The sequence below is a fragment of the Myotis brandtii genome, unplaced genomic scaffold (assembly GCF_000412655.1).
Source record: "Myotis brandtii unplaced genomic scaffold, ASM41265v1 scaffold419, whole genome shotgun sequence".
NCBI classification, from domain to species: Eukaryota; Metazoa; Chordata; class Mammalia; order Chiroptera; family Vespertilionidae; genus Myotis; species Myotis brandtii.
Window position 1 is genome coordinate 2044445 of NW_005366075.1, and position 14402 is coordinate 2058846.

Below are 14402 nucleotides of genomic sequence, written 5' to 3' on the forward strand. Positions count from 1 at the left end.
GAGCTCAAGGAAGCAATGAAACACTAACCCAACATTTCTAAATACACTGTGGAGACCAAACAAAACCAGCCTGTGAGCTCCTGTCTGGAGCTGCCTGAATAGTCCCCGTGTCTCAAAGCAATTTCACTGAAAGTAAACACACTTGTGGTGACCTCTGCTCCCTGCCAGCACCGGCATTTCTGCGTTAGTGAGAGAAGCCAATGAGTGCCGGCGTCGCTCCTGAGGGGCACACGGGGCGAGGCTGTGCCGCACAGAAGGAACACCGAATGCTGGTTTAGGAGTTCTGCTTCCATAGGAAAGATATTTTATTTTAAATGTTTAATTTTATCAGGATAAGCACCAGAAAAGTGTAAAAATTAAGTTGCAGTCGATAGTATAAGGTGGCAATGAAATACATATTGTACTTTAGAAATGAATTGCTCTAACAGAGAATAAAGACAGGATGCGCCCTAAGAAATCACACATTTTGCTCTTACATTTTGGGTACATCTCGGTAATGACTGATTGTAGCTACTAACCCTACCCATCAATACAACAGTTTAGTTATGCCTAAGAGTTTACAATAATTAGAAATTAACTGTTAAAGAACAGTTATGTGAGGATTAAGATATTGCTGCATAAAATGCTGCATGAAATCACCGATTACCAGGGACAATGTCTGCTCCAGGTAACTACAGTAAGATAAGAAGATCAGACCCCACAGCATTCTTGGCTGGAAAAGACCTTCAGCTTTAGCATCTTACTCGTTATCGATCTGGAGGGTGGGATAAACAGTAGAATCAAGTTACTTTTCTTTAAAGAAATACACTGCATTTCAGTGTGAGGACACCTGTGGTTTCGCCTGCCTGGACTCTTCTTTCTTTGGTCTGTGTGGCTGATAGGGCTGGCCCAGCACTCCAGCTCCTGGGGGAGCGAGTATGCTCCCCCACCGACCCCTCCCTTGCTGGGAACATGCTGGTTGAGGGCAAGGGATATGATCTAAGCCAGGCCAAGGAGAGGATCTCTTCGGTCTCCCACTGGAGCCTGGATGCTCTTTTCTGGTGAGTTCGGCAACTGGGAGCGTCACAGTGGCTGGTGGTTAGCACTCCTGAGGGCCAGCCCAGGACACAGTGCTCCTTCAGCACCGTTTCTGGTGAGTGAGTACCTGAATCTGGTCGTGTGTGATGGCACACTTGCTCCTGGCCTTTTACGTATGAACATCAATAAACCTTCCCTTTTTTATTTAAGCCATATGTGTTTACTTTGTGAAATTCACAAGCAGAAGTGTCCTGACTTCTGCAAACGGTAGTGATAAAAACGTATTTTCCAGAGGTTAGTTAGATGCATCATGGCTATCTATTCATCTCATCAGATTCTGTGCTAAGGGTTTTACAAACACGGCCTCATTTAGGCACCAGATGAAGTCATCATTACTAAAGATGTTTAAACTGAAGCTAAGGAAACAGCGGGAGCACGGCCTTCCCTCTGGAAGGAGGCACCGACGAGGGCAGACGCCCATGAGGAACTGGGCTGCGTGTGAGGATCACGCGGACTCCCTCATACTCTACACACACCCACATTGCTCAGTGTTTTTAAAAACAGTGACACTTCAGTAAGGAAAACATAAGTAGCAGAATTAAAATCAATGTACTTGAAAACTTACTTCATAGTGTTCGTATTCATCAAGTCTGAATGAGTTGAAATTAAAGAAGCCATACTGCATTGCCTGAAATCCAAAGGAAAGCTTTTAAGAACAAAGATGCAAATAGTAAATGATTTCCAATCCAATTTCCTAATATCAGGAGGCACCCTCCAAAAACCATTATTATATTCAGATTACGTTCCACTCAATAGTTTTCTAAAGAGGTGGAATATGTCTTATAAAGGCTCCCAACTAGTTCTAACTAGTTACTAGTACATCAATATTTACTTTAATGAGATTTGGTATTTTATCTTCCTTCACAATCATCCTATCTGTGCAGAGCTAAAAAAAAAAAATCAATCATTCAAAGTAATCCCACTTATTAGATCTACACCACTCAGGCTTCAAATATAATGCACGAACTCAATGGCCCCTAAACAGATAATAGAGGAAAGAAAGGTTAGTTTGTCACAAACGAATCCCACACACTTCAGAAATATTTTTACTTTCAAATTCTTCTTGGGTTATGAGATTAATGTTCCCTCTACAGCCCAGAGATCAAACACTGAAATCCAAAATTTTGAGGAGAAAAATGTCTTCTTTCAATAAAAAACACACACACGTAGGTTTTCCGTTCTGGGCTGCAGTGGGCAGAGCATGCTAAGTGAAATGAGCAAAGGATCTATACTCTGAGGCAAGGGCGAGCTGGCAGCTTCCAAGAAGTAGTTTCGGAGCCAGACAGTATGTAAGCTAGAATTCTTGATCAACAAGGTAATCTTATTAACTAATGTCACCCCAATAAATGTAATTTAAAAAAAATGGAAAACAGCAAAAAACAGGGGTGACTTTTACAAACCCAGTTTTCAAAATTTAAAGTACTGAACTATAAATGAAAAAAATGAAAGCTACAATACCAAGAAAAAGGCCTCATTTTATGAAGTGTAGTTATTTAAATGCTAGCTCCAAGACCAAATCCATGAGGAATTTTATTTCCTTGAATTCAAAATTCTCAATACATGTCATGATATTTGGACTAGAGATGTTCCTAACAGAATGATACAATAAGATGCAGTTTATAGGAAATTTCTATTCTTTGAATTTCATAAGGAGATCCCATTAGAAGTAGCACTAGTAGCATTTTAAATGTTTCAGGCACACAATATTCTAAATCAGTCACAAACAAATGCTTAAATTGAAAATCAGAAGCTGTTGACTTCAACAAAATTAAATATAGTGTGAAAAGTGCAATCTTTGACTTACAGTTGCTAATTAGATCTGACTAAAAACAAAACAAAATAAAAAAAAACTAAGTGCGGCCGGTATGGCTCAATGGTTGAGCGACGACCCAGAAACAAAGTCACCCATTGGACTCCCAGGTTTTGGGCTCAATCCCCAGTAGGGGGTGTGCAGGAGGCAGCTGATCCATGATGTTCTATGTCTCTATCACTCTCCCTACCTCTCTCTCTAAAAACCAATAAAAACATATTTTAAAAAAATTAAGGCAAGAATTAATGACAGACAGCTATTCACTGTTACAGACCATTTCCCAGGCCCTCAAAGTTTTTCTGCTATTTTTTGAAAGGTGGTGGGAGATGAGAAAAGGGAGACCCAGGGTCCTGACCGTGCACCTGCCAACATTAGCAGCTTCCTGGGTCCATCTGATGGGCAGTGACTCAGTCAGGAGGGAACATGTCGACCTGCCATGCCTCCTCTCCCGACGGAGCCCATCACCTGCCGACACCGAGGCCGGGGGGCTGCCTCAGGCACCTCCACCCCTCACAGAGGGCTGGACTCAACCCCAAAGAATGAAAAGGTAGACTAACCAACCTCTGACTTTGTATACTAATTAGTCCTCTCATCTTAATCCACAACATTTCTGTCAAAACTCTCAAAAGCCACCATATTTCAGCATACAAGAGAGTCAAGCTAGGTTCCTTTCGCCTCTGGAAATACAATCCCATAAACACTCGAGAGGTCACTGAGCCATAGTTCAGTGACTTCAAGTTCTGACTTCAAGTTCTAGCTTCTTTTGCTTCCTGACATCCAAGAGAGTGAGGGTTACAATCGGGTCCGCTGTGCCCCTAACTCCAGGGACCCTGTTCTTTTGGAATGTGATATGCAGGGCATCCCCTGGTGTCAGAGAGAAGCAAGCAGCCTGGTTATAAAACACAGGTGCTACTTTAAAGTAGCTTTTCAGTAGTGACCTACTTGGTTTTATATATTAATTAATGGGCTATGAGTATACAAACTAAAGGCTATTCAAATCCTGTGAAATGGAAATTGACTGAAGACTTAAAACCACGTGTATGACACTGTGCTATAAACATGTAAATAGGATTGGTGGGAATCCTATTTATGTATCTTATGCAAACACATAATAAATCAAAGGGAAGTTGGAAATCAGTAATCTATTGCCATTCTGTTTTTCTCTGAAGTCACAACACACTCAAAGCTGAGTCTGGATTTAGAACCCAATTACCTAACTGTCCGATTGTCCACTGTTGCTCAGGTGGCTTCTCCACTCATGCAGACGCTCTCAGATCAGAACAAACTTCCCCAGTGGGGGCCCTTCTCATGTTAGTGGGGAAATGGTGGGAGGTCTTTGGGGGGAACACCTGTCTTCCCTGGGCGGTGCTCTGTTCCCCAGCACAACGGTGGGGGCGTCCGCAGTCACCTACCTTCTTCACCGCGTGGAAACAGTCCAGAAGGGTAATGAAGAAATTGCAGCTCCCATAGGCAGCGTCTCTGAAATCCCAAGAGCATTGAAATGCGCAGCTCAGTTAATTTTCTGCAGTACATTTACTCAACACAAAGCTGACTAGAATTTAAAACCAAACACGTACTCAGAGCAAGACCCAGGGGGAAGGGGGAGAGAAGAATATTTGTTGTTTGGTTTTTAAATAAAAGTCACTGATATAAATTTTACTGCCGTTTCTACCTCCTCCAATAGACACCGTTTTATAAACAGGGATCAATAATGGCCACTTCCTAAATTGTGAACGATCTCTCTGGATCAGCTTGGGCTTTGATGGTTGAGCTTTGAGAGTTACCAATCAACAATATGGACCCCTGCCCCCAAAGGGCAAGGTATATGAATTTTCTCTTCATACCAGAAAATACAGTATCAAACTGTTACCAGGAAAGACTGGTTTTTGATTCTGTATATATGTATCTCTGTGCGTGTGTGTGTGTATGCATGTAAGCGCACATGTATTTGTGTATATCTCCATCCAAGTAGGAAAAAGAAGGTAGTATCTGAGATACTAGGTGCAAGCTGAAACACACTTTTCTCCTCTCATTATGCTTTTACAATTTTACACTTTTTAACAATTTAACTGGGTAACTTCTTTCTGATCCTTAAAGGAACACAGTACCACTAAACCCCAGGGATTGGGGCATCAACTACCCTTAGCAGAATCACTCTGCTCTTGGGAAGTGCTAACGTCAGTTTGCAGACAACTCGGCCCAGAGCTGCACCGACACTCAGCAGCACTCTCACCACACGGCTCTCACACCGGTGAGGGTCTTGTCCAGAAAAATGAGGCGCTCCTCCATGGCCCCCCGCTTCTCCTTTCTAACTACCCGGAGCCATTGCAAAGCGCACCTCCGGGGAATTAGTAAGATAAAATCAATGTAGTTATGCTCATCCTAGACATGCCAAACCACCGTGCCTCTCGGCATGCACATCCGGTCGGTCCTTCTGTGCAACGGTGGCTACTGGAGCTGGCAACTGCCTGCCTTCGTGGTAACATTACTAACCTGAGAAATCAAACTGCACATTTAAACTGTTTCATTCTTGCCCAAACCTTAAGAATGTCGGTGGTTAGAGCAGCATTAAACTAACGGTGAGGAAAAGGAAGGGCGTCCCTCTCAGCTCCCACAGCGTCAGAGCTCCTGGCTGGCCTGGCCCGGGTCGCGGAGGAATGGGCACGCCGACCTGCACGAGGCTGGCGCACAGGTCTTATAACTGCCGCTCTGTTGTAAGCTTCGGAATTTAAAAGCTGCTCTTCTAAAGCCGGGAAAGGTCTGCATTTTACCAACAGCTCACTGACAACATTCGGGAAGGAGAAAAGCAAAATGCGCCTGGGCAGCGATCCTGAGCGCGGTGTCTGGACCTGCGGCATCAGCGCTACACGAACTGTCAGAAACACCAAGTCCCAGGCTCCCCGGACCTGCTGGGTCAGAAGGCCTAGGGGTGGGGCAGGTGACCGTGAGCGATGTACAGTTTAAGGATCACTGAGTACAAAATCAACACAAATACTTGTTTCATAGAAATAATTTCTCATGAAATAGCAATGTTTTAAGGAAGAGAAGCTAGTTAAGAAAGTGAAGTAGTTTCCTCTAAATCAAAATTATCAGTGGAAATAGGATGAACTGTCACGTGACATCCTATGTGTTTAGTCGTGTCTCCTTCTCAGCCAGGATGCTATCTTCTTAACCAACTGACAGCTCCTACCCAATCCAGGGAAGGCATGTTGACTCAGTCTTTGCGACAACGTGATACATGCATTCGATGCATGTTTTTGGAGAACCTACTGTGGGCCAAACCTTGTTCTAGGCCAGTGATGGCGAACCTTTTGAGCTCGGCGTGTCAGCATTTTGAAAAACCCTAATTTAACTCTGGTGCCGTGTCACATACAGAAATTTTTTGATATTTGCAACCATAGTAAAACAAAGACTTATATTTTTGATATTTATTTTATATATTTAAATGCCATTTAACAAAGAAAAATCAACCGAAAAAATGAGTTCGCGTGTCACCTCTGACACGCGTGTCATAGGTTTGCCATCACTGCTCTCGTCAATGATGATCTGGCAAGCTTTCACCTGGGCTCGCCACAGTACTGCCTCACACGTTGCACTGTCTGAATGGCCAACAGAACCTTTCTTTGTTCACTCATGTCTGTTTCATCAACACCTCCTTCCCCACCCAGTCAGGCTTCTTCAAAACAGCACATGGCAGCTACGAATCTGGATGTCAGCCCTGGCGGGAAGAGGGGGCTTGGCACTACGATCATTTAACAAACTTGGGAAATCGGATGCAAGTCAATGGAGTCTTGCTTAGAAACTGCAAAACAATGTCAAGTACTAGTTTTTAGGAATAACAGCTTTCACAGGATATTGTATTCATAATAGCCCCACACCTCAGATAACCCAGGTACCTATCAAAAGGACAATGTAAATAAATTGTGACAAAGTCATTGAATGGAATGCTATTCCATTACTTCCTATTACGAAAGTAGTAAGAAGAAAAAGAATGAGCTGCAGATACCTGCCACAATATGGACAAATTTCATAAGTAGCGTTTAAAAAGCTAGATCCCAGCTCTCCAAAACGCACACTGTATGACTCCATTTATAAACACTCAAAGGCTAGGCTAAAGAAGCGCTCTGCAGAACACCATTATCACTGTTTATCAATGTGCCTGTCACTCAGGGACCAAAAATACAAGCATTTTTCTAAACGAAGCACATGGTTGCCGTTATATTTTAGGCGGAGAAGGAAAATGGAGCACTTTCCAGTTTGGAAAAGAACATCATCCTTTTCTACCCCTTCCAATAACAGAGTATTTACGGTGATGGTGGGCTCGGAAGAAGGGGTGGCACTGGGTTCAGAGTAATTCTTCTACTTTACTAAGACACTAATATACAGCGCTGAGTGCAACAGGTCACTGTCGGGACGGACGGCAGACTGTCCTCACAACGCTATTCCATGGAGCACGTCCATGGCTGGCCCTGCAAAGTCACTGAAGGAGGAGGTGCTGCCGAACCTGAGGGAGACGCCTCCCCAGGCTCGTCCGCAATGAGGGCAGATTCGGAGCCTCCCATTTCACGGGAAAGCGGTGCCTTCACAGTCAGGCACTTGAGGTTTACGCAACAATCCTAAACCTACCGACCTGCGAGTGGAAAAATAATGCGATACTTGCGATTATCCATACAGCTGGCAACAAGCAAAATTATTCCACACATTTATTACACATTCAGCACCATGTAAGTATTTAGATCAGCGGTTCTCAACCTGTGGGTCACGACCCCTTTGGGGGTCGAATGACCCTTTCACAGGGGTCGCCTAAGACCATCAGATATTTACATTACGATTCATAACAGTAGCAACATTACAGTTATGAAGTAGCAACGAAAATAATTTTATGGTTGGGTCACAACATGAGGAACTGTATTTAAAGGGCCAGAAGGTTGAGAACCACTGATTTAGATTATATGGTTAAGTCAAATATTTTGGTAAACAGGTAGAAAAACTTTCAGAACTTAATTTGATTTAAAGAAAAGAGTTTTTTCCCAAAGATCTTCAACACAATCATACAGTAAGTGTGAGAGGAGAATGGGGGCGTCACCCTTCATGCACAGACATGGCTCATTGAGCTGCTCTGCGCACAGCCATGTGGTTTTTCTAGGAGCGATGTCACGTCAGCAGCCTCACCCACGGCCTCTGCTGCCTTGTCCCCAGGAGAAAGGGGTTCATTTTTACCCCAGAAATTAACTAGTGGGAAAATTTATTTCTTAATCCCCCGGGAACCAAACTCCTCAGCGTCAGTTTGAGTGCCCTAAGTCAGGACCCTCCTCTGACGGTCCCGTCAGGGGGTGTGGTTCTCAGTGGAGCCATCCACACCGCACTCCAGGGACTTCGGGCAATGCCCGAGCACCTTTTTAGTTTTGACAATTGTTGTGGGGGTGGAGGTGTCACTGGCATCTAGTGGGCAGAAGCCAGGGATGCTGCTGAACACCCTACAACACACAGGGCAGCCCCACAACAAAAGACCAACCGTGTACCTACTGAGTAGGCTTATCTACGGGTTACCTGCCCTCGCCCTAACATGACTGTTTACCAGGTCTGCCTTTTTCAGAAACCACCGCACCCCGGTATTCCCGGCAAGGGCCTGCTTAAATGAACCTACCATATCATCTCATATTTACCTGAAAGGAATGTAGGATATATCGCCGAGCATTAATATTGAATATGCTTCTTCTGGAGTTTTCCCCAAATATATAACCTACATTGGAAAGGAAGAAAAGGGCAATTTACTTCCACATGAAGATGCAGTGCTGTCGCTGCCAAGCTCCGTACCATTTCTAGCGGCCGACGGAGGCTGTTCCCAGGCTTCCCAAGGGCCCCCGTCACCCAGCCCTGCCAGTGAATCCCTTTTTTGTTTAAATCTGCCACAGCCTGTTTCTGTTGTTGCAATAAGAGCCGTGACCAACATGAGCCGTTTGTGGCGGGAAGTAGAGAAATTTAAAAGCAGATTTTCTAGCCCGGCCGGTGTGGCTCCGCGGGCTGGGCATCCTCCTGAGCGCCGAAAGGTTGCCGGTTCGATTCCCAGTCAGAACACATGCCTGGGTAGCAGGCTGAATCCCCAGTAGGGGGCGTGCAGGAGGCAGCCAGGTGATGCTCTGCTCTCACATGGGTGATGTTTCTCCCCCTCCCTAAAAATCAATTTAAACAAACAAACAAACAAACAAACAAACCCTACAGTGATTTAAATAAATAAATGAAAACAGATTTTCTAGGTCAGGATGTTAGACAGAGCGCATGCTTCCTAAACACCCACTGAAGTGACAGTACAGAGGTGTGTGGGGAATGGGGTCGGGGGGTGGACTGGGACAGGGATGGGTGGAAAGGGGCACAAAAGCAGAACAAAGATTTTGATTAACGCCACCCAGTAGATGTAACCACTCATCGTTCTGTACAGACTTCCTGTAAAACCACCACTGCTTCCTTTATCTTCCGGAGAACGTTACGTTTCAGCTTTCATCTTCTAGAGCACTTCAAGTAGAGTCTTTCGCATTCGAGATCCATAGCTGGTGTTCCTTGCATTTTCCAAAAATGCCTTGTTTTCTGCCCTGGCATTTTTTTTACTATGTATACAGTTTTATGCAGTTTTTGGTCTGCGGTCCCTTTCCCGCAATAGTTTATAGATGTTATTCCACCGTCTCCTCATTTCTGGTGTTGCAGAGTATTTTACCAGGATCATTCTCCCTTCCTCCTCTCTAGGAACTCTGAGCATTTCACTGGCATCCCTCTAAATAAGTCACCCCACCCCCATTAAGTTTGCTAGGACTTCCTGACCCTCATTCTATCTGAAGACACAGCTTTAAAAAAAAAAAAATCCTCACCCTAGGATATTCTTTTCATTGATTCTAGAGAGAGGTAGGGAGAGGGAAAGGGAGGGAGGGAGAGAGAGAAACATAGATCTGCCTCCTGCATGCACCCCGAAACCTGAGCACGTACCCTGACAGGAATCAAACCCACGACCCTTTGGCGCATGGGACCACGCTCCAACCAACTGAGCCACAGCGGCCAGGGCTGAAGGCACAAGTCCTTCTCCAACTCAGAACCTTCCTGCAGGGCAGGGCATTTTCAATTCCTGTATGGAGGGCAGGAGGAGGCTGCAAGCATTAGATTTGCACATCTATCACCAATATTAGATTCCATTCTAACGCTTATTGTAGCTTTACATAAAACACTTTAAATTTTTGTAGCAAAAAGAAGTCACTGAAAAAGTTACAAAAGTTTTATCTCCATTACTTATTATACATGAGTTGGTCCCACCGCAAATGGTGAGCATTCTGAAGTGTGGATCCATATCTTTTGTTTCATTGTAACTCTCGTGGTTAGTCCACTATACATGGACTCTGATTCACCAAACTTAAATCAATATAAAGGAAATTTTAAAATAATTGATAAAAAGCTGATATATCACTGGACTAAGAGAAATTATAAAAATCCAAGACCCAGAAAGGATCTTTGAAACTGAGAGGACATGTCCCCTTAGCTTCCAGATAATATTTTATCGATTTTCAGTTTTAAGACTCATAAATGGAAAATTTCCCCAATGTATAGTCTGTTTCTCAATATGATTTCATCACATTTACTCTAAAAAGAATACAAAACTATGATTCACTATTCAGAATTTCTAACATTTACCTGCAGCAGTGTACGAACCCACAGGAGGCAGTACAAATAACTCAATTCCAAGAATTGCTTCGTTATCCAGTATCAGATAAATTTTCAATTATACTATTACTGACTCATACAAGATTATAATTTATCATGAATTAACCACAAGATCTAATCTCATTCAACATTTTCTATTTGTTTATATATTACTTACTCCACATTTACATCTTTTAAGCGTCAACCTAGCAATTAACTTTCTAATTTATTACTATTTGAAAAAACAGTAAAACAATTATTTTTTAAAAATATTTTTACTGATTTCAGAGAGGAAGGGAGAGATAGAAACACCAATGATGAGAGAGTATCATTGATCAGCTGCCTCCTGCACATCCTACACTGGGGATTAAACCCGCAACACAGGCATGTGCCCTGACCAGGAATCGAACTGTGACCTCTTGATTCATAGGTTGACATTCAACCACTGAGCCACGCCAGCTGAGCACAAATCTTTTAATAAAAAAATTTTAATCCAGGCCCTGCTCCAATTTCCTCATTTTCTTCTAGTTTCCAACACGCTTTCCTTTCTCTTCTAGGACTTACTAGATAACATCAGTCTTTTCTTCGTTCTACTTGGGGACTTCCTAGCAGACTCCTTCCAAATAAACCACCCTTAAACAAAAAACACAACAACAAAGCAAATAAAAGGATACCTTGAGGTCAATGAAGGTGAGAATAGGGGTGTGCGCGCGCACGTGCGTGCGTGCGTGTGTGTGTGTGTGTGTGTGTGTGTGTGTGTGTGTAAGTAAATTCAAGTAAATTAGTTCGATGAAATCCAGAGACCTCTTTCCGATTTTCTCTAATTGTCTAATAAGACCTCTCAAATTACAGAAAGTTTTCCTTAAGCACCAGATTAATGATAATTCCTCCTGCCCAAGAATGCACTTCTTTGGTTTTGCTCTTTACTAACACTGCAATGGCATTATTTCCTTCTAATTTCCAAAACAAAAATAGTCTCTAATACATTAAATTATTGTGGGTTAGCCTTGGAACACAAGTTCAACTCAAAAAAGACAATAATATAACAATTTTTCCTATGAGGAAACAAAACCTAATTCCTAGTGATGAACTTTAAAAAATGTAGCTTTTAAATCCAGTTGGGACAAATACAACCAAAGAAAATGAATAAGAATGAGAAAGAGAAGGAAACAAACAAACAAAATTCAGCTGAGGAATGCCTGTATACGAATAGATAATAAGTCTATTTACATAATGCTATGGTAAGAATGTGTGTGTGCCCCGCCAGTTCATATGTTGAAATCCTAAGTATGAGTACACGAGGCCTTTGGGAGGGACTTAGCCGTGAAGTGTGCAGCCCTCATAGGTGGGACTGGTGCTTACAAAAGAGGCTCCAGAGAGACCCGCCCCTCTCCCACAGGTGAAGCCCTCAGCAGAGCATGCGTCACCCTGATCTGACTCCCAGCCTCCAGACCGTGAGGAGTACAGTTCTGTTGTTTCTAAGTGTCCCAGTCTGGTATTTTGTTAATAGCAGCCTCAAAGAACTAAGATACAACTATCAAAGAAATATTTGCTAACAATCTATCATTTTAAATTTTACACCCATTCACCTGCTTGCCTAGTCAAAAGGCCTCCCCCAAATGAAAGTAGTATTCTAAATTTGTTGCTTAAGAAAAATCCTATAAATGGCTCCTCTGTTAACACAAATTCTCAAATCAGTAAACTCTAAATCAATGCAATTCTATGAAACATCACAGTGTTCCTGTCTATTTGGAAGCTAAGTGGCGTCTCAAATTCTTTTGGTCTATTTTCATGAGTAGCCATGCATATAGAATGGCCACTCTGATTTCACACTGCTGTCCAAAAATAGGAAGCAACAAATGGTGAACAAGAGGGACATTAAACAGCTGTGTAGCCTGCTTCCAAGACAGCCCCGTAATGCCCATCTCCTGGCATTTCCACCCTCCCGGGTCCCACCATGAGTAGGTGCCTCTGTGTAAGCAACTGATGTTGTAGTCAGTAATGGCCAAGTGTGATTCGGAGGCTAGGTCATAAAAGGCACTGTGGCTTCTGCCTTGCTTCCTCGCGGACCCCTCACTCCAGTCCCAGGGAAATCAAGCTATCATTCCGTCAGAGCACTCGGCCAGATCACATGACAAGGACCTGATGGTCTCGTGCCTGCCTGATTGCCCCTAACCACTTCTGCCTGCCAGCCTGATTGCCCCTAACCACTTCTGCCTGCCAGCCTGATCGCCCCTAACCGCTCCCCTGCCGGCCCGATCGCCCACAACTGCCCTCCCCTGCCGGCCCAATCGCCCACAACTGTCCTCCCTTGCGGGCCTGATTGCCCACAACTGCCCTCCCCTGTCGCGACCCGCCTCCTCTGCCAGGACCGGCCTCCTCTGCACCGTGCGGAGCCGTGGTACCCCAGGCCTCACCTCACGGAGCAGCTGCCGGGCCATGCCTCCACTGTGCATGCAGCCATCTTGTGACGACGTTGCGCGAGGGTGTGACACCACCTAGGCTTTTATTAGTACAGATATATATATAGTACGTTTGTACAGTGACTCCCAATTTAGATAAAAGGAAATTGGATGCCTGGAGTGGCAAACACTTATTTCCCAAGGCCAGGCAGCTCACAGATGTGAGGAACTGCTGGGAGGAAAAGTGCACAGGATATACTATGTTATTGGTGGAGACATTTTTTTAAGACAAAAAAAAAATCTTAATTTTAAAAAATGAAATCTCCTAATTTTTAAACATGAGAAAAACAAACCACTATTTAGAAACACTCCGAGTCACGTGAAGCTGGCAGGCTGCTACTGTCCGGCCTCGGTGTTGACTGCTCACTCAAGATCACACTGCTTGTTATTGACGGAAGAGGGCCTACTGCTCAGGCCTTATTTATAGACAAGAAACCACGCTACCTACAACAAGCACGGAAACAAGAAGGGCATCCAAACTCCAGAGCTTAACAGATCTGCAACCAAAGAGCACATGTGGTCAGAGGGCCACTGCTCCTCACGCTTTCCCAAGGTTAGCACCACCCGCAAGTGCCCCATGCAGCTGAAGGTCAGGCCGGCGCACCAGGGTGAAGGGAAGTTGTGATGAACGTGACCGACTGCAGCCAGCTGCCTCCACCGCAGGCCTGTGCTCGGGCAGAGCCCCAGGGACGCTGCCCCTCTCTCGGGCTCCCAGGCACCTCATCTCAGACTCCCTGGCACCTGGTTCTTTTACAGCTGCCTGGTTGGTGTTCAACCCAGCCGTTCACAGACACTCAGGGAGGGTTTGCCCGGGATGGGTGTTTACAAAGACTCTGGCTGTCCACCTGGTTCTGTCCTCCAGTCTCTGTTGCCCAGTCTCGACTGCTGTTTGCTAAACTGGATTCTTACCCACTGTTTCCAGATCCTCTCCCCTCTGTTCCCCTTGTTTTAACTTCTCAAGTGATTCCTGTATCCACCAGCCACCTTAACCCAGCATTGACTAATCTGGGTCCAAAGTAATTAAATCATCATGAAAAAGTGGACCGTAGGTTCAAAAGATCATCATTAAATATTAAGTTAAGGTCCTGGCCAAGTGGCTCAGTTGGTTGGAGCGGAGTCCTAGACACCAAAAGGTTGCGGGTTCAATTCCCGGTTGGGGCGCATACAGAAGGTAGCCAATCAATGTTTCTTGCTTTCCCTCTAAAAACATATCTACACTAATAAAAGAGAAACATGGTAATTAGCGTACGACCGCTACCCTTCCCATTGGCTAATCAGGGAGATATGCAAATTAACTGTCAGCCAAGATGGCGGCCGGCAGCCAGGCAGCTGATGCGAACAGGGAGGCTTGCTTCCTTCAGTGACAGAGG

The 14402-nt window shown here is 44.3% G+C and overlaps 1 protein-coding gene across 18 annotated transcripts in view; it reads right to left on the minus strand.

The window, feature by feature from the left end:
* The window catches only part of CDC14B (cell division cycle 14B), an 85355-nt gene that overhangs the window by 24135 nt on the left and 46818 nt on the right, over positions 1–14402 (minus strand). For 17 of the 18 annotated variants that reach the window (XM_014545700.1, XM_005873755.2, XM_005873746.2 and 14 more), the window contains 3 exons: positions 8554–8630; positions 4300–4366; positions 1643–1705 (listed from right to left, as the gene is read on the minus strand). In XM_014545700.1, the coding sequence (XP_014401186.1) occupies positions 1643–1705; positions 4300–4366; positions 8554–8630 (207 nt within the window). Of the gene's footprint in view, positions 1–1642; positions 1706–4299; positions 4367–8553; positions 8631–9865; positions 10075–14402 lie in introns of those variants that run through there. The other variant, XM_005873751.2, reaches the window with a different exon arrangement.